Source organism: Coffea arabica, chromosome 5e (assembly GCF_036785885.1).
Source record: "Coffea arabica cultivar ET-39 chromosome 5e, Coffea Arabica ET-39 HiFi, whole genome shotgun sequence".
In the NCBI taxonomy this organism is placed as follows: domain Eukaryota; kingdom Viridiplantae; phylum Streptophyta; class Magnoliopsida; order Gentianales; family Rubiaceae; genus Coffea; species Coffea arabica.
The window spans coordinates 48254535-48275643 of NC_092318.1; the positions used below are offsets into that span (position 1 = coordinate 48254535).

Consider the following 21109-nt stretch of genomic DNA (forward strand, 5'->3'; position numbering starts at 1 on the left):
CCCGTTATCAGACAAGATAATGCAATCCATGCAAATGCCTAAACATACGTCCAAATTGCGGTCTCCACCAATACTGACTCACGGCACCACCCATGAATAATCATCACCCGTGACTCATCCATGAATACTGTATTGTAATCTGCTTAACTAAATGTAGAGGGCCTGGGAATCAAATTATTCCCATCTACTGAACTGATGAAAATAATTCAGCTTGACGAGAGAATCAAGAAAAGAAACAAGAATGTAAATTCCCGCGGAAGCATCACAACAGCATTTGGTTGTATCATTTGACAATTTCAATACCTAAAGACCCTTTGACTAAAAATGAGAATTAACAAATGTTAAACAACACAGTCAACCGAATATTGCGAATATAATACATACACTACAAGGTCTTTCATTCATTGAATCCAAGAGAAGTTTATATGATGACTGCGAACTTATTTGCAGACGATATGAGCCGGAGATGCTTCGATTTTTCCTCAGTACATGCAAATATTATCACGTACAAGAAGCTAGCGTTGAGCAGAGGACCAAGAGTTTGTCTCTAACCAATTGAAAGCTATAGGGCTCAAGAACGCATCAGGAATGCCAAAGGAGCTGACCAACGAAAGTGCATGCGGTCTCAGTTCCCTGCAAAGCTTTGCAACTTCTTTTCTCACTGCAGCAGCGTTGTCTACTGACAGGTAGCCATATCGGAGAAATGCAGAGTCTTCTTCCAAGGTAACGAGGGCATACATGGATCTCAAAAGACCTAATATACTCTGCAAGAAGATTCACAATTGATTAGCCATGCACTCTAAACATTGCTTTTTAGCCAACGGATGTTGTTCATCTTATTTGACAATATTCAATTATCAGCTAGATGCAGAAAATCGTATCAAAATTTCCATCCACACACAACATGATCTCAAGATAAGCTCCACAGAATGATACTTCTCTGAAGTTTCCTACACGTTTTCTCTAAACAAAGCCACAACAATCTGTGCTATCATTCCTCAAGAGGAGGAATTCTTCTGTTCCTTGTGTTTTTCATATAGGAAGGTTAAGTTGGACGCCAAAGGCTTCTGTGTAGGACACATTACACCAGAACACTTCATGGGTTTGACATTGTCTGTTTAAAACATATGGACATACAGAAACCGCAAAATGCTCATAGTTTATATGGTGGCTATTACCTTAAGAGTGGCATCCGTTACAGTAGTCTCAGCATCCACAAAAGTTTGAAAAATTGCCCGGTCAGAAAACGCTCTGCCCAAGTCTTCAGCGAGCTGATAGCTCTGGGAAGATGGAAAAAGTACCCTTGTGAGAGAGAGAGAGAGAGAGAGCAGGTCTCACAATGGAACTTATATTTAAGAAGAGAATCTAACCATTACAAAAGCGTGTTCTTTGCTCTCTCCTTGTGCTTGGCGTTGTGAAATTTCAGAAGCAAAACGGTTCAATAGGTCTCTCTCTCTTAGACATAACATATCATGCTGTGACAAAAATGTATCAGAGAATTTACAACCTATTTCACAAGGAATCAACTTAAAAAGGAATGAAAGAAAAGCTTCATCACCTCAAAGTCAATGCTCCTCATGACAGTACTTGTTAGCTGAGAAGGTATAACAGGGGAAGGTTTGTTCATGTGCTCTAAACCCAACCCTTCAAATGGTTTATTCCGCTTTTTTGCTGCTACATATTCTGCCAAGAGTGCCTTACTAACCTGGCACCAGACATCCCATTGTTAGCTGCTAGCATTAGTTGCAAAATCAACACATCAGTCAAAGAGTGCCATTTCAAATTATTAGCAACATGATAGTCATGAACTGGATGACATTGTCATATGCCCTTAGAAATTTAGTTTGAGAGCCTGGTGCATGGTAAACTTACTAGAGCAGATGGCAGCTGTCATAAAAGAGCCGTAATACCAAAGCTAAGATTTGTGAAAGAAACTATTCTGCAATGACTAAATGTTCAATTGTTCACTGTTAAACAGGATATATTCAGTTCCTTCAATTCACAAGTCAAAGTTTAATCTGACAGTTGAAGGCATATACCCTCAATGTAAATCACAATGGACTTCTTAATTATCATTTTCCAATAAAGAACACTCAACTCCAATAAGACTGAGTGTACAAAATGATACACACCTGTTGCATAAGAACATTGTTGTCACCCTCAAAAGTAGATTGCACATCATATTCACCCTTCAGGTGACCAACGCGATTTTCAGTCTTCATACCTTGTCCACCACAAGCTTCGCGGCATTCCTGAATCATGTTAAAGGATGTCAGAAAGGTAATTGGATGGTGATAAACTTATTTTTTCTCTCAACTTGTGTTTCATACCTGAAGTGTTCGCATGTTATGCCATGTCAAAGCAGCCTTGAATCCACTAGACACTATATGAATAGTTTTGATCAATGCAGGTGCCCTCTTAACATATAAAGTTTTCAGATAGTTAGCACCAAAGCTCATGGCATACCTGCAGCATAATTACCATCAACTGATCAGAACACAGTCAGTTGCTAAAATGGTAAAAAGAAAACGTGTTATCCAAATGAATCATTAGTGATTAAAGTGAATTGGCTGAAAACAATCAATCACTTAGTTGTTAAATGCCAAGTTCCAAGATTGAACTTCTGACACACAGAATAATTTTGAAGTATTCCTAGGGCTGCAGGCATAACCTGTCAGTCATTGTTGGATAGAAAAAGCTGCAATGGAAGAGCAAAAAGTACTTCCGAGTTCTAAAAACTAAAATCAACAATAAGCTATGTCTTCAGTTTTGAGCAAACACTTCAGGTTGTCTCCCTCAATGAAGCAACTCCTTGATTTTGAGAAGAAAGAGAAGGGGGGGGGGGGGGGATTTGACTGTACTATCAATTGTCAACAGGCTAGGACAGAAATGATCAAGTAACAAATTTTCTGAACACTTGCTTAATTACAAGCACCATGAAAAAAAATATTAGAATTTTCAAATCTGTAAATTTTATCCTGAGAATGATTAGAACTTTTAACAGAAATTATACAATGATAAAAATCCGAAGATACACTGTAAGAGCCAAGCAAAATACAACCACCAACCCCTCCGCAGCCCTACAATTCTGTCAAGAAGCTAAAAATAGTGCATCACAACAAAGAAGAATACAGAAAACTATTGATTCATAAGAAATATAGTACAATTTATTCAGCATAGCAAACTTGTGGGCAATTACAAGAAAAACCAATTTTGTCTTAGTTATGGAAAAGGTACAGCATGAGATGCTTACGTCTTTGCAAGAAGGGGCAGAAGCCTTCTCTGATGACTAGGATAATCGAGCAAAAGTACTTCTGGCCCACTGGGTGTAACAGAGAAAGCTCTCCTCGTCAAAGAGTATCTTATGGCGATCGCTAAGCCAATCTAGTAAGGAAAGAAACCGTAAGACAGGTCACTAGATTAGAGTCTTCACTGTCCACATTATCCATCAGCTCATAGGAACTTTTGAGAAAAGGCAGCTCAGAAACAACTTCAGCTGTGCTTACCTTTGATTGGTAAATTGCACTGACTGCAATAGTAACACGTCCAGAAGTCAAAGGGGCCAAGAAAGCAGCGAATCTCTGGAAACAATTATTATATACCGTGTTAACTTAGATGACGGACTTAAACTAAAATATCCAAAAAGCTATGCAATCATAAATTTTTTAAGACGGCCTATGTATCCAATCATGATGAATTGTTGTCACTAATATAAGCCTCCTCATTTTTTACTTTGTTGGCTAGAAGAGCATAAATCGATAAAGCAAACAGTAATTGTCCCCATCCCTTTGCTATGTGAACAAAATGTAAAATTCAGTGATATTTGCAGAACTACTATACCAGGCATGGGATAGTTGTGGTTATCAAATGAGCTAAAAAGGAAGACCTTTACCTGGTCTGGATCCTTAATTGCACTCAGATATTGCCCATCTGGAGAGACATCCGCCACTGAATTTAGCAAATTTTCTCTAGGTATTCGGACATTGTCAAACCTACAAAAGGTGAATAGGTGCAAAGCCTTGATTTTTGCTCAATGAGACATACAATTGAACTGTATGAATCGAGGCATGCAAAATGAAAATTGGCTAAAGAATCGACTACTCACCAGAGTCGACCATTGTCAACACCATTTAAACCAATCTTATGACCACAATCAGCAATACGAATATTGGGACATATATTTCCATTTGCATCTCTAATTTGGGCAATAAAAGCATGAACTCCTTGATTCCGTCCATTAATATTGAGCTGTGAAAATACTATAGTATGTGTTGCATGCTACAACAAATCTCAAAAGAGTGTTAGTTCTTGAATGTTTCAGGAGGAGGAAGAGAAAATGCAATCATATAGAAGAATCAGAAGTGACAAATGGCCTAGCAAATAGAAAAGAGAAAACCATTACATTAGCTGCTCCTCCAATCCAATATTTTTGAGCTGATTCGCAAGGAGTGTTGATGATAAACTCTCTGGTGTTTGAATCATAAGTTGTAATAGTCTCAATACCACGAACCTGAAAGTAATAACTAACAAATTTCCATAAACTATGGGAATAATTTCTTTAGAAGGATGATTGTGCTGACTGAATTATTAACAACTTCCCATACATTACTTCCATGGCCCAACTCTGTCATTGAAAAGCACCCTTTAACTACATAATCTTCTGTGTCCTTCAACCACTTGTCATGATGACGCTTTGTACCAAAAAATTGAATGGCACCACCCCTATATTGTATGAATCAGAATGCCACGTTAGTCTTTTACTTCATCACTAGCTAAGCATTCCAAATTTATTGAATTTAAGTGGTAGACAAGCACAGATGCACCAAATGCATTTTAAATAGAAGTACAGTTTTTTACTGAGGTAGAATTACTAACAGGTAGAATAAATAGAAGTATCATTTTTAGCTAGGGAAAAATCACCATTTGAGCAAAACAGTTAACGTAATAATTATTTCCACCAACAACATAAGTACTTTATCGCAATTAAATTCAGCTGCTACGTGCTCAGGAGTATCCTTGGTATATAATAGACCAACCACGTGAGAAACATCAAATTAGAGATAGTAAAGGAAGAGTATATTTCTGTGTGCCTTCAAATACGAATACAGGACATCAATCAACAAAACTTTCTTGGTAAATAAAAAGCAAAGTTCATATTGAGAAACAGACTATACCCAAGAATTAGTAGAAACTCAACTTAACATATATTTTTCTGGAAAATAATTCTCCACTGAAGAGTATGTAATGATATCAAAGCCAGATAGCTACATTATCAAATTTAAACTCCTCAATTCCCTGTCAATTAAAGTCCAATTCCTCGAAAAAATAACAAGGCAGAAATGAGGAAATTTTTTTCCCCTATTCCCGAACCCCCTTCAGATGTACAATGAAACAGTCCATTCTAATAGACCAAGCATAAGATAATCCAAGGCGCATGGCAAAATTCATAAAAAAAAAAAAAAAAAAAAAAAAAAACCAAGCAACTAAAAGAATAGACAAGGAATTGATAAAACCAACTAACCACAAGAAAAAATGCACCCCAATCTTGATAGCTAGAGAATGATCAAAGATCCCAACAACATCCAAAAAAGCAAACTTTCTCAATTCAGCTTCAGGCCCTTTTCTTGTTAGCCAACCTTGAAAGACCCCATTGTCCAGGAGATATTCAATTCTCTTCATAGTCATCTCTCTCTGCTGCTCCATTGACTGATTATAATCAGGTAACACGAAGATTTTTCCCCCTTTTTCTTGAGGATTAAATAGCTTACTTTGGACAATCAGATTATACAACCAGTCCCTATCCTCTATATTGTGACCATCCATTAGCTTTCTCATCAATTTCACATCAAAAAACGAGTTGGGCTCGGAGAGCTCTGGTGGGGTGTAACTTAAACATGGTGAACATTGGAGAAAAGGCTTGTCGCCGGTGGGATCATGATTGAGGTGTCTGCTTAGGACTTTGGTTCTGAAGTTGATTTTTTCCATTGATGAACATGAAGATGATGGAGAAGAAGAGGCCATTCTTGGAAGGTTCTACAGGAGAATGGAGAAATGGAGGATGAAGATTTACATAAGAAGAAGATCAAATGTGAACAGGAATAGAACGATCCAATTATTTAAATGTGCTGGATTTTGGAAATGCGAATGGAGCTGAGGGGACTCGGGGTGAGTTAATTTAGTTGAAGTACGCGCCAAGATTAGGAGGTGGGACGCGTGGTAAGAAGCACGTGTGTGTGGTGGGCGGCTGAATTTGTTTTTAGAGCAAAATAGGATAAGAATAAGGCATGTTTTTTAGCACTCATTTGTTTCTTTAGGTTCGCTTACCAAATAAAGAATATGGCATGTTTTGAACACTCATTTGTTTCTTTAGGTTTCTCTTGGTTTTGTATTAGTAGTGAAATTAAATAAAACTTTTATTTGATAGATAACAAATGATTCCAATAAATAACAAAAATTAGCCACCAAGGCAGAATAAAAAAATTAAAAAGGATATCAAATTAAACTTTCTATACAACTAACATGTTCCGCTAACATATGAGTTCCTTGAAATTAAATTAGACTTAAATTTTATTTAAACTAAACTATATAAAAAGATGATTTTGATTTCCATCTAATTGTAATCACAATAGATTAAAAAAAATTGTTGTCCTAATCTTTGAAAAGAGAAGTGAAGAGTTTAAAATACCATTTTATATGATCTATTTAAAAAGGGATAAATTTTGCCCTCAACATTATTCCTATTTCAAAAAAGCTTGAAATATAATACCATCGACAAACTCTAAGTAATATCTCTTTGTTACTGGAATAGTAAGAATATATCAACTTTACTATAATGCATTCTTTAGTTTTTGGTGAGTTATAGCAAGACTAGTTTTTATTCAAATTTGATATTTTAAAAAGAGATAATGTGTGAAAATTTCAAATGTTTATTTTTGTCTTTTAGGTATTAATATTAAAAAATCATATAACTTATAGACTTGTTTATATTTGCTTTAATCCCGTAACACATTTTGTAAAAAAATATTCGTGACAAGCCCTATGTAAATCATTGAGGATAATCAGAGTTTATCCACTTTAATACTACTAGTTTATGAGTAAGTGAGTTGTAGTTATTTTGGTTAGAAGGATGACCGTCTTTCATTAAAAAAATAAGGAAAAATTCATTATACTAACTTTTATCCTAGTAGATATTTTTAAGAAATACTTTTCCTTTATTATTTCTTTAGCACTTGTTAGAAAAGAAAAAAGAAAAAAATTTCTTTTACAGAGAAACTTATCTATCTGCCCCTCAAAATGGACTAATCCGAACTTTCATAGATCGCAAGCATTATTAAACCCTGACAGCATGACAGTTTGTTAATTTTAATCTATATAGCATTGTCATTGCCAAAACAAAAACAAAAAATTATTTGAAATTATTTCGGCTTTCTTCAGTACGATAGTTTACCATAAAGGGCAAGAAAGGGAAATAAAGAAAAAGAAAAACAAATAATCATCACTACTTTAAGAAAAAGAAATAAAAATGAAGTTTCTCAATATTCATCAAAATTAATGGTAAGGACATGGAAAATAGATGCATATACATATTATCACTACAAATCAAAAATCGTGTTGGCCACGCGACATGGAGTGTTGTGGGCTTATTCATGCACCAGTTTTCGACGAAGTACAAACGTTGCTTGACGAAGAAATGCGTACGCTTACAAATTTCATCTTTGAAAATCAATCGGGTCAACCCGGGAAAACCGGGCAAATCAATGGTGGATTGATGTCACCAACTTGAACGCCTCCACGTTACCATTTCTTGTAGTGCGTGCAATCTTATCTGATTTTACAATCTTGCAAACAGTTAAAATATCTTATCCTACATATCCCTATAAATACAATTCAGTATATTTTTCTTTTGATCTAACTGCTATATTTCTTTTATTATTTGGATCCGATTGCAATTGGATAGTTTCATAAGAATTCAATTTAATCTGCTTAGAGAATGTAATTTCCAGAATTTTCTGAGGTTAACTTGATCCAAATTACCACCAAAATTCAGAGAAAAGTCATAATCATGAGCAAAGTTAGGTTGGGAATCACATCATACAAGTACTTTTGATGATTGTACTTTGCATGAATTATTTTAGTAATTATAACTAAAACATCTACATTGCAAAACCATTTTGCTTCCCATGCAGTTTGGACAAAGTTTGAGGCTCATATAAATCATTCTTCGGATAAGAGGAGAAAGAAGTAGTTACACTCCTATACATGTGATATTCCATCTTTCTTCATGTAATAAAATGCTAGAATGGGGTGTCAAATGAGTTATTCTTGGAGTGCAAAATCACTTACTTTTTTTTCGTGTATAAATTATTAATTATCAACAAATAAGTTCACCGTATACAAATGATAAGGAGTGTAAACGAATTTAATCAAATCGAATATCATAGTGTTCAAGTTTGTTTGATTATTTTAATGAATTTAAAATTTTGTTCAATCTTTGCTTCTTTTTTGTTAATTCAAATTTGAATAAGTATTTTATTGGATTTGAATGTCATCGAAATTATATCAATATAAAATGCTGTTCAAATTTGTGACGCCCCGAAAGAAAGAGAGTTTCTTTTTATATATATCTTGGTTGGAATGTCGGAGGAGCGCAGCTTGTAAACTTGGAAAAGAAGAAAAAAAAGTTTGCAAAAAGTGAAAGGGCCAAATCCAGCCGAAAATCCGGCCAGTTCTTGGCCGGATTGTTGTTGGTTTTTGAAAAAATAAGGATTTCGTCTCTGCCTTGAATCCGGCCAGATTCCGGCCGGATTGTGACGTGGCAGCTCCGGCAGCCACTTTTGGCCAGCTGATTTTTCTTCCTTTTTATCCTGTTTTTAGCCAAAATATCTTCATTTTTGCTCCTTGCTCAACCGAGCTTCATAGAGAGAAAAGAGAGAAAGTTCTTCATTTTTCTAACTTCAATTTATTGCTCAATCTTGCGATTTCACCGTTAGTTTTTCAATCTATTCCATACAAGTGCTCTCTAAGGAGGTTGAAAGCTTTGACGGAATGATTTTGGAAGGGGAAGCTCTAAGGTGTTAGTTCTCTTGAATTTGAGGTGAGTTGTTAAGAAAGTTCCCTTTTGGTGTTAATAATGGCTCCGTTTGGATTAGCTGTTTTTGGGTTTGTTTTTCAAAAACACCACTGTAGCATTTTGAATCTGAAAAACAAGTCCATTTGGATTAGTTGTTTTTGGGGTTGTTTTTCAAAAACTATATGAAAAACTTTTACTGTAGATTTTTTTGGATTATTTTTAGAGGTATTTTTGAAACATATTTTTGAGTATTTTTAGAATATTATAATTTTTATATTTTTATATAAATATACATTTATGCATTTATAATCCATTTATATTTACAAATGTATAGATGTATATTATTATAAATGAATAAATTATAAATGAATATTATATAAATGTATAAATTATAAATTATAATTTTTATATTTTTATATAAATATGCATTTATGCATTTATAATACATTTATAGATATTTATAAATAAATATATTTATATATTCATATAAAAATATATAAATGTATTATATTATATATAATAAATAATATAAATATATTTATAAATGTATAAGTGTATATTATTATAAATGTATAAATTATAAATGAATATTATAAATATATTATAAATTATAAGTGTATATTATTATAAATGTATAAATTATAAATGAATATTATAAATGTATAAATTAATATATTATAAATATATATTAATATTATGTAGAAATGTATTTATATAATTAATATAAATGTATATATGTATTGATATTTTGTATAAATGTAAAATTAATATTATGTATATTAATATAAATGTATAAATGTATTAATATATATAATACATAATATAAATGTATATTTAAATGTATATGTGTATATTATTAAAAATGTATAAATTATAAATGAATATTATATAAATGTATAAATTAATAAATTATAAATATATATTAATATTATGTAGAAATGTATTAATATAATTAATATAAATGTATACATGTATTAATATTATGTATAAATGTAAAATTAATATTATGTATATTAATATAAATGTATAAATGTATTATATTATATATTATACATAATATAAATGTATATTATAAATATAAATAAATATTTATATATTATGTGTAAATGTACATTTATATAAATGTATAATATATTATACATTATATTATATATAATTTATATAACATATAATATTTATGTAAATATATTATAAATATATAAAAATATATTTTAAATAAAATAAAATATTTATAATATGTATGTATAAATATATAATATTAGAATTGTATAATATATATAATATACATTATTATTAATATAATTTATGTATAATATACATAATTGAAATATACATATTAATATATATTAATATATATTATAAAACAAAATTGAATAAATATATTTATAAATTTATATATAAATAAATGTATTTATATAAATATATAATATTTATTTCAATTGATATAATATATATAATATTATACATAATTGAAATAAATATATTTATATTAATATAATATATATATAATATACATAATTGAAATATACATATTAAAATATAATTGAAATATACATATTAAAATACATAATTAAAATATACAAATTGAAATATACTTATTAAAATATACAAATTAAATATACATAATTAAAATATATTTGGAGTTGTTTTTGATATATTGTTTGGATATGGTGTTTTTGAAGTTGTTTTTGAAATACACATTACTGTAGCATTTGGAATGTGAAAAACAGTTTTTCAAAAACAGGTGCAAAAACACTCAATCCAAACGCAGCCAATGATATATTAGTGATTTGTAAAGATTAGATATGTTGTATTGTGGAAGATTTCATGAGTTGAAGGAGTTTATGGTAATTTTTTGATTTATTGGTGAATTTTCCGATTTTATATGATTATGGTTAGTTGACCTTGGATTGATGGATTGAGATAGTGTTAAATGGAGCTTGTATGCGTTAATTGCAATCGTTTGCGGAAAATTTCTGGTTTGTGCGGAAATTCCGGTTTCTAGGATTTTATTTGGGGGTTTTCTAATGGTGGACTCCTAAGGCTTTGATTGAAGGATATTTATGGCCTAAATGGATATGTTTTATGGTTTGTGAATCGTATGTGTGATTGTGATTGATGGTTATGGATTTGGTGAATGTTTGTAGGTTGGACAAATAAAGAAATTAAGGGGAAGTGCTGTCTGAACTTTGAAAGGGTTTGATTGCTTTGAGTTTGTGATCTAAGGCTTGGATTTGAGCAAGGCAATGATATATGATGGATGGTTCCTGAGCCGTGGAGGTGAGTGACCCAAATTATTTCCAAATCTCCTTATGAAGTGTTTCTTGCATTATTCACTCGATTGCATATCATGTGTGCTTGCATGGGAGTTCATGGCATGTTTTGGCTTCAATGAGTTCTTGGGGAGTCTTGTTGTGACAGCCCCACTTTCCCTTAAGGCGAACCAAAGAGATTAGCGGACTGCCTGCCCAACTCTCGCCAGGACTAACGGTGCAGGCAAACACGATCTAAGACGTTTCGGGAAAAATAATACGCGCTCACACAAGCCGAAATCGCAAATTAGCCAAACGCAAACTAAACCGTCGGTGAATAGTGGGTGCCATGTCATATAATTCGGAAAAATGGTTACAGACCAAATAAGACCCATATACATGGTTAAACAGTGGTATATACATACGTTTGTAATTTACAAAACAAAAGTGAGCTAATGAGATCCAAATACAGTTAGGATTTTGCCCAAAAGGAGCTATTCAAAAATACATTTACATAAGCGCAACTCGGCAACCAACATTTATAACCTTTCCAAAAGTGATCAATTTCCTGTAAGGAAAACAAAAGGAACAGAGTGAGCTTACGCCCAGTGATATACTATCACTCAAGCAGCAAAGTTCATATAAGCATCAAGTTTCTCATTCCAATACATCAAAAGTAAGTAAAGTCACACATCAATAGTGTTGATAAAAGGATACGGGCGGCTCTCAAGAGCCCCTTTCCTTGCTTGCATTCTTGATCGGACCTCATTGACCCTCCGTCAATGTTTAAGAGTAACCAACCGTAGGCTCCACTTTACTTCCATTCCTTCCACCCAACATATCCCTACCGGACCCGAACTCCAAACAGTAGAAATTTGGTAATACTCGAATATACCGGAATCAAGAGTCTCACTACTACAAGATTTCATATAATAGTCCCCATGGCTCGTCAACTTTCACGACCAAACCCTCGCTGGCTCGATTCAATCGACTACCAATGGGGTTGAGCTCAGTAATAACAGTAAAAGCCGTTGGATCCTCGTCCAAACGACACCAAATCCAGTTTTCCATGTACAGTTCAAGTACCACAGTGAAACAGTAGGCAGTCATGTATAATACAAAAGGGGATGAGGGCGATCAAGTACACCCTCACTTTAATCAGTTCCAACAGTACAAATAAGCCTTCAAGGCCACAAGTTCAATAGAATAAAGCCACATTGTAAACAAACAAGTGAGTAGTATACTCACCAGGCAAGCAAGTGAAATTTCATAAACTTTCGCCCAAAGAGCGTCTTTAATCACCGTCACGCCCTAAAATATTCAAACAAGCACAATAATACTCGATTACAAGCCATAAACCAATTCCAAATACTACCAAAATTGGGCTTCATAAGAATGTATAAGCACTAGAGTAAACCAGGGAAATCCGGAAATGGAATGAAACCTAAACCATAAAAACAGTTTTTGACATCATTTTACGATTTTGGCACCATTGGCACTACGATTGTCGGATAGAGGTACAAGATATACCATTTCGAAGCTAAGAGGTAGGGCTACAATGTTGAAGAAGGCTACTCAGTCCAGTTTCTAGTACATCTAGGTCAAAAATTCAATATACTAAACCAGAACTGCAAAAACAGATTAACAAACCACATTCTGGTTCAAACATCATAAGTCAGGTTACTTAAGTCCAAATCAAGTGATTCCAAAGCCATCCGAAAGCTAAGATACAAGGCTACAATTCATCAGAAGACATCAACAACCAAATCATAAGCATTCCCTATCAAATTAACCAATTACCAGAACTGATTACCAAGTTCGAGTAGAAACAGGGCAGCAGGGGTATTTCAGTCTTTTCACAAGTTACGTTGCTCCGATTGACCTGAAATTTTGTAGGCATCTCGAAAATATCATTCCCTACAACTTTTATATTTTAACCCAAGACCAATTCGGCCTCTAACTATGAGGTACAGTGCCGGGCAGAATGTAAGAAAATGAAACCCTATCTTCCAAAATTTCTTTCCAAAACAGAAATTTCCTGCAATTAACCACCACATACACCTTCTAGCTTCATTCTAGATCAATTCCCATCATCATACAAAACCACACCATATGAATCATATTAAATCAGAAAAATCATGATTAAATAAAAAATATCATCAATCTCAACCAAAATCAAGAAGTAACACTAAATCACATCCCTTAGGCTACCACAAGTCATGAATTAACCATCATTAGATAGAGGAGAGGGGTTCCTTCACTACTCACCTTAGTAACCAAAGAAAAGAGACCACTTAGCACCTTAAACTTCCAAATAACTTCACCAATCACCTAAATACCACTAAACTAATAGATTTTATGGAGTAATTTGAAGATTAACCGGTTAGAATGAAAGATTGAGCAAGATTGAAGGTAAGAAAATTGAGTAGTTTTTTTTCTTTTTGCTTGAGGAAGAGTCGGCCAAGAAGCTTTGGAAATAAGGGTGAATTTTGGTCAATTTTTGATTTAAATGGTAAAAGGATGAATAGTAGTCATAACTCAAGACTTCTTCTCCAAGTGACACGTGTCACTTCATTAAATGCATATCTATCCCATTGTCTCTCTCACACCAACTCACTTAATATCCTCTAGTTATTCCTTAGCACCTGCTAAAATAAACCCGGTATCCATTACTTAACCTAACTGGCCGAATTTTTCCGAACTTTTTGCACTAGCGTGTCCCACGTCCGGTATACACTCTTAATTTCTTAAAAACTAACCGATACTAGAAAAATCACCGAAAAACTATATTTACTCATAAACATTATGTAGAAATTTTCCTAATAACGAAAATGCAGAAAAACATGCCATTGAATATAATAAAACCTAGAAGATAATAAAACCTAGAAAATGAGAAAATTACGGGTTCTCACACTTGTGCTAAACACCAACGTCTCCACCACTTGTTTATGTTCGTCTGGAGCTAAAAAATGGGCTTCCTCTTACTGTTCAACGTTAAATGATCTATTTGAGCGTTGGATGTTTAAGTGCAATGATTTCACTGGCTCACCAGAGCAAAAATACGTACATTTGATCTCGGAATCATGACATCATCGAAATGCATTATTGTGAAATATATTTGATTACTGATTTTACTGATTACTCACTGAGCTTCTAGCTCATCCCAAAACTATTTTATTCCCCTCCACAGGGCTTGAGGTGAAGGAAGTGCTTGTAGTACTTATTCATGTGGCTGGATGGATTATCTCCTGTATAGTTTGAGTTTTAGATTTCTCTTGTGTAATAGTTGGGTTTGTATGAATGTTTGGATTTGAATGGATGTACGTGTACGTTCCACGCTTGGGAGTTAGTTTCCTGCGTTTGTGATATGTAATTCTTGGAGAATTTGATGTAAATTTGAGATATATCTTGTAATTTAATTGAGGACTTTAGTGAACGACTGAGTCCCAACGAGAGTTGGGCAGGCGGTCCGCCGAACCTTTTGGTTCGCCTTAGGGGGAGGTGGGGATGTCACAGTTGGTATGAGAGGTTAGGTTTCAGATCTCTGTAGTGTATCCTAGATTTAAAGTTTAGAATGCCAAACTGTGGGTATGGTTTGAAAATAAGTGATTTCTTGTAGGAATGAAAATCAGACAAATGGGATTAAAGTAACTCTTAGTGCTTGCTTGGAATGTTTGAGTGACTTTTGAGGATTTTGGATCTAGTAGGTACAAGTGGGAATGTCGAGGACGACATTCTTTTAAGGAGGGGAGATTGTGACGCCCCGAAAGAAAGATGGTTTTCTTTTTATATATATATCTTGTAATTTAATTGAGGACTTTAATGAACGATTGAGTCCCGACGAAAGTTGGACAGACGGTCCGCCGAACCCTTTGGTTCTCCTTAGGGGGAGGTGGGGCTGTCACAAAGTTTGATTTGATTAGTTAGCGAACCAAATTTCAACGAATTTTTATCAAGTCAAATTCGATTCGAGTATCGATTAACTTGATTAATCTTTCAACCCTACAGATACTAATTATACTGCATGTGGCCTTTTTATCATTATCATATGCTTTGAAGAATGCATGGAAATTATTATTAACTTCTTAAGTCCTAAGTAATTGTCCAAATTAAGACTAATTTTGCCCCATTTTTTAAGAACCTCTTCTTACGTATTTGTATTTCTACATATTAATTTCTCTAGTTACCCTTCAATTGCTCGTCTTATTTGTCCTAATCTTCTTGGTAAATTTACATTTTTCCTCTCTCTTATCCATAAGAAGAAATTAGATAAAATTAGAAGAAAACTCATTGATAAAAAACAAACAGCTTTAGGATCACGAGTTTCCTAAATTTAGGCTAATGTATGCTATACAGAGGAATTGCCAAAAATCGGACGTTGGCATTCCGAATCCTAACCTTCTTAGGAGTTAAGAATCGATTACCGCTCAATATATAATCCACCTATAGTCCTATTCAATCAATATCATTATACTTCAGAATTCTTTCAAACGATCAAAATACCAGAATTATGCAGCAGAAAAACGATAACAGCCCGCCAGAAAACCACCACAGCCACATTCAACAGCACCGCCGCCGCGGCCAACAACAACAGCAAAACCACCAGTATTACCCAAATTACTTTCCCAACCAGAGTATGATGTACCCTCATTCTCTGCTGCCCATTTATGGTTTCAGCAGCCTGGAATATCCTCCTTACCACCATTATCCAATGCTACCTGGCTCCAGTTTCACTCCTAGCGCTCTGCCATACAACACTGCAATGTTGATGCAAGGGAATTATGTGCAAGCAACGACTGGCTTTGATAATCATCATCACATCAGTCAACCAGCAAACCTCGTACTTCCTCCTCCGGCTGGGGAGTACGAGGAGAATAACACTAATAATACTGGTGGCTGGTTTCAAGAATCTGATGACCAATTTTCAAACATCTTCATGCGGATTAGGATTGAGCCAGAAGAAGAGACTGCATTGGTTGAACTGAGTCGTGGGCAGGAGCCTGTGGTGTTTGATCTGCATGAAGATTCGAATGCTGATGTTGAAGAATCGGATGGTCCTGGAGATGATTGGCTGGAAGAAACCATCTCCCAACATCTGAAGACTAGAAGATATCATACAACACCTGGTGTAAAACAGGCTGAGCATGAAGAGGCTGAAATTTGTGTGGTGTGCCAGAGTGAGTACGAAAACGAAGAGATATTGGCGACTCTTGCATGTGGACATGAGTACCATTCCAACTGCATCAAGGGATGGTTGATCAAGCGAAACGTTTGCCCAATTTGCAAGCGCACGGCACTTCCAAATTTTGACTGCAGTACGAGAATTGGATAGACACTAAATTTTCTAATTTTAGACTCAGATACTTGGCTTGGAAAGAAAGATAAAAATAGAATTCAATGTTGCTACAGCAATTTCAAAACATATGAATGGGATGTTATGTCTTTAGTTTTAACCATTTGCCTGAATTGGATGATCCTAAGCAAACTGACAAATTATGCACGGTTTCGACAACCAATGGAGTTTCCCCATACACATAACCAAGAACTTAAAAAGAGTTGCTACAAGACCTACAAATTTAGAGAAGATGCTATAATAAAATCCGACTATTGCAATATATTTCTCATCCACATTGTGGAAATAATTACTCCTTTTGATCCATCCAAAATGAACAAATAATGAAACAATAAGATACAAGCAGAGACAATCATGTCTTAATCCGCACCTTAATTCAAATCTTGAGCAATCAAAGTACACTCCAACCTAAGGAATCCTAAAATATTCAAGCTAATTAGTGATACATTGTGGAAAAGCAATAAATGAGAGGAATGCCGACAAAACGAGGAAATCGCTGAGACCCTAGCTCTTGGTCGTACTGCCAAACATGGGATAGCTGAAGACTCTCTTACATAATATGCTAACAAAGGCTAAGTAGAAAACATATGGTACCGAAGAAAATATCTTTGCCATGAAAGATCTATGTGATTCAACACTTGTCGAGGAAATATTACTTAGCCATATGGGTATCAGAACTTAAAAAATGTCGCCATTTTCCTCCACTAGATTTATCTATCTAAGCAGAGCAGCATCCAACCTTTTTTACAGCTGAAACATCATCCTTAGTGCCAACATTAATTGTCTGTCCTTTAGGCAGTGCTGCTGGATCCTCTCCAACCTCAAGAGCTTTCCTGCTGACAACTCGATATATCTGAGTTAGCACCTCTGTGAAGGCATTTTCCACATTCATAGATTCCAGAGCAGAGGTTTCCATAAAAAACGTGTTTTCCCTTTCAGCAAAGGCCTTCGCATCCTCCGTGGAAACAGCCCTTAGGTGGCGCAAATCTGCCTTGTTTCCCACAAGCATAATGACAATGTTCGAATCTGTGTGATCCCGAAGCTCCTTTAACCATCTCTCAACATTTTCAAATGTAACATGACGAGTGACATCGTAGACTAACAATGCTCCAACAGCACCACGATAGTAGGCACTTGTGATTGCACGATACCTTTAACAGAAGAAAATATTGAAACAGAGAAGTCAGTGAATGATTTTACCAACACAAAAGAGAGCGGAAAAATATATTATACAAAAGAAAGAACTTATCCAGATCTCATCATGACTGTATCCAAATTGAAACGGAGAAAAGGCCAGTATATAGGAAGGGTATCTTAGTCTTACAAAAAAGAATAACATGCAGAAAACTCAACAACTTTTTAAAGGAATCAATATCTGCTTAGAAAACTTAGATAGTAATTTAAAACATCAGATCATTGCATAACAACTTCATACAAACAATGCAAATGCCTCACACAATTATTATAATTGCAAAGATCTTAACCATTTCCACAGTGTAACGTATCAGCTTGTGCACGAAAACCATGTTTTAGGTATCTTCATCTAAAAATATCCATAAACAATGTATATGTCAAGTCAAGCATTCAAACGTCAAAAAATAGGGTGCTGAATTCTAATCGAATTTCAATACAACTAACTAGATCTTCTAAGCATCACAAAGTCTACCAAAAGGAATTAACTATAAAGATTTACCCTCTCCCATACACCACCATAAACTCACAGAATTGTAGCATGAAATAACAAACACTCCAGAAATTCTAACACCATACTCTAGGTTCAGCAAACAATTCTAAGAACTGCAAATATTTCTTGCTTTACAGTTTGCTTGCCCAGGTTACTACCCTTGTCAATCCTCTTGTTCTACTATACTCGCTCGGTCACAGTGATCTTCATATATCACGATAACCCGGCAATTAGAGGTTGCAACTTTCATGTATCTTAACTGGTTCTAGCACATTTACCTTCAGACCAATTCAAATTCCCCCGAGCAAATAGATCTCCCCTTTTGCTCTCCTTTTAGGAATTCCAAGTCTCAAATAGGCTTTCCTCACACTAGCTTGATTCGAAACCAGAAGGCCTCATTATTTGAATGGAGAAGGCCAGCCTTAACCCTTATTCATCAGCTCATCCGAGCTAAGGAACAATCCTTTTAGCTCTCAATTTCTTTCAGAAAAGTAATTTTCTTATCGCCAGATGTAAATTATCCACTGCTGACAACTTATGAATGGAAATGAATTTTTCACAGAAAATATTTTACGGTTTGACCTCCTCCGCCTGCCTCCGTCCCAAAACCCCAAAAACCCACCCACCATACTATTATCAGCAATGAGCTGATTGTACAAACTCTCGCTTAAACCCAAGTTTCTCCCATTGATTTTTGCCCTCAATTAACCAATTCTAAAGAAATACATCAGATCTAGCCCAAATCCATCTCAAAAATCACAAAAAAAAAATCACCACAAATTCCAATCCATCAAAATCCCAGATTCATCATCACAGATCTCCACCTTTTTCCCAAAAGTCCCCAAAAAAACTAAACCCAAGAACCAAACGTAAAACTTCACAGGCACAATGTACTCATCCCAGAGCAGAATCCGGAAAATCGCAACAGTAAATCACTAAGGCTAATAAACAAAGCAAAAACAAGACATTATGCGCAAAAATTAGGGGAAAATGGTGGAAAAAAATCGGATACCTCTCTTGACCAGCAGTGTCCCAAATCTGAGCCTTAACGACTTTATCATCAACGCGGATGCTGCGGGTGGCGAATTCAACGCCGATGGTGGATTTGGACTCGAGACTGAACTCATTGCGAGTAAATCTCGACAGCAAATTGGATTTTCCGACGCCGGAATCGCCGATCAGAACCACCTTGAACAAGTAATCGTAATCGTCGTCCGCTCTATACGCCCCCATTATCACCAGAAAATTAATCCTCTATCTCTAACTAAATACTCTTATTTTATTAGCGTAGATTGTTTGGAGATAGAGGGAGAGAAAGGAATGGGAAAGAAGAAAAATGGAAATGGAAATGGAAAAAGGGGGGGATTTTGAAGGAGGCAAGAGGGAGATCTCTTCGGTGCATTTTATTTTAATTTTTATAAGTAAACTTCTCCCAAGTGGTCTATATTCCTTTTGTTTTCTTTTCTTTTCCGTAAACGGTATGGGCCGAAGTTTTAGAAAAATCTTTTACGTACGTGATTTGATTACATTTTTTAATTATTTTTTTTATCTCATATTCATGAATTTATATTAAATTTTTTAATAAAAATTTTAGAGAATAATAACCCAAACGCAAAATACTACTACTATTACTGAACTTTATAAATTTTCGCTCTTTATAAGTAATCATTATTTTTTAAATTGGAAATGAACATAAAGAGGGTGAATATAATAGTTTTTTGCATGGTTCTTGACTTTTATATTCAAGTTTGTGTTTTACTTAATGTTGTTGTGTATGTAATTATATATTTACTGGTTTTAAACTTGATTCGAGATTGAAATATTTCAGTATGTTTTGAATCTCATTTAAGTTCAATTTAATTAGTTAAAATTTGTTTTTTTTTTCAAGTCAAACTCAAGTCAAGTGTGTAGTCATTTTGTTCAAAATTTTCACCCAAACAATAGTAGCATTAAGAAGGTGTAAATTCTAATACATTTACAAATTTTAAACTTGATATGATGTTAAAATATTTGAATTTTATGTTGAAACTTGATTTTTTTCATACCAAATTCAAAATTTGACTCGATCAATAGTGCATTAAGGAGTTTTTTTTAATTACTTTATTTGGTGTTAGATTTCAAATTTTTCATTAGGCATAAAGGTTGATTATAATTTTTTTAACAATTTATCCAAGAGTAGTACAATGTTGAATTTTGAAAAGTAACCACAATAATGATGGTTGTATGTTGTGGGCTGTGTGTTGGTACTTGGTAGTGGGAAAGAGGTGGAAACAAGGAAATTACCTTTTGACCAAATGTGAATTCTTTTGAATTTTCTACAGCCTATCTCTCAGTTTCATTCAAACTTTCTCCTTTGTTCTTTTTCCATTTTTAAGCAGTTTTTTAGAGGTTAATTACTTAATCGTTAAGCCTTTTTAAGAAGGCGCATGATTGATAATTAGTACTACTAATAACAGCATTTACGTCAACTTGATGTGGCACGTGAACAGGTGGACTGGTAATGATCTGCCCAAAGATTTCTTTCCAACCTCTTCTTCTTCGTGAAACTAATAATTACTACTAGCTCTGCAACAGCCCAAAAATCCTTCTGAGATTGTCTGAATAAAATAAGGCAAATAAATTCTACAATGTCATTAAATATTAGAAAGATTCTACCGTCCCTTTTGAATATTATACCTTTAGATAAAATTTTTGTATGGTAAAATTATAATTTAAACTTCTATCATTGCGTAGAAATTGAAAAACGATTC

At 34.2% G+C, this 21109-nt stretch overlaps 3 protein-coding genes and 1 long non-coding RNA gene across 4 annotated transcripts; 2 read left to right on the forward strand and 2 right to left on the reverse strand.

Annotated features, from left to right (window-relative positions):
- Nucleotides 1-223: 223 nt before the first annotated feature.
- On the reverse strand, nt 224-6159 carry LOC140006638 (acyl-coenzyme A oxidase 3, peroxisomal-like). Its single transcript, XM_072048881.1, has 13 exons — nt 5522-6159; nt 4605-4722; nt 4403-4510; nt 4106-4278; nt 3893-3992; nt 3507-3581; nt 3254-3384; nt 2331-2466; nt 2133-2252; nt 1559-1705; nt 1371-1475; nt 1179-1280; nt 224-764 (listed from the first exon to the last, which is right to left on the reverse strand). The coding sequence occupies exons 1-13, from the start codon at nt 6019-6021 to the stop codon at nt 516-518; spliced, it is 2064 nt and encodes a 687-aa protein (XP_071904982.1). The 5' UTR covers nt 6022-6159; the 3' UTR covers nt 224-515.
- A 2474-nt stretch (nt 6160-8633) lies between these two features.
- On the forward strand, nt 8634-14688 carry LOC140006639 (uncharacterized). The gene is made up of 3 exons (XR_011814369.1): nt 8634-9094; nt 11218-11350; nt 14513-14688. It is a non-coding gene; the product is annotated as an uncharacterized lncRNA (long non-coding RNA).
- A 1003-nt stretch (nt 14689-15691) lies between these two features.
- Nucleotides 15692-16775, forward strand: LOC140006641 (uncharacterized). Its single transcript, XM_072048883.1, has one exon. The coding sequence runs from the start codon at nt 15833-15835 to the stop codon at nt 16652-16654; it is 822 nt and encodes a 273-aa protein (XP_071904984.1). The 5' UTR covers nt 15692-15832; the 3' UTR covers nt 16655-16775.
- A 255-nt stretch (nt 16776-17030) lies between these two features.
- On the reverse strand, nt 17031-19782 carry LOC140006642 (ras-related protein RABA1f). Its single transcript, XM_072048884.1, has 2 exons — nt 19372-19782; nt 17031-17826 (listed from the first exon to the last, which is right to left on the reverse strand). Exons 1-2 carry the CDS (start codon nt 19590-19592, stop codon nt 17394-17396), a joined length of 654 nt encoding a protein of 217 aa, XP_071904985.1. The 5' UTR covers nt 19593-19782; the 3' UTR covers nt 17031-17393.
- Between the last annotated feature and the right edge of the window lie 1327 nt (nt 19783-21109).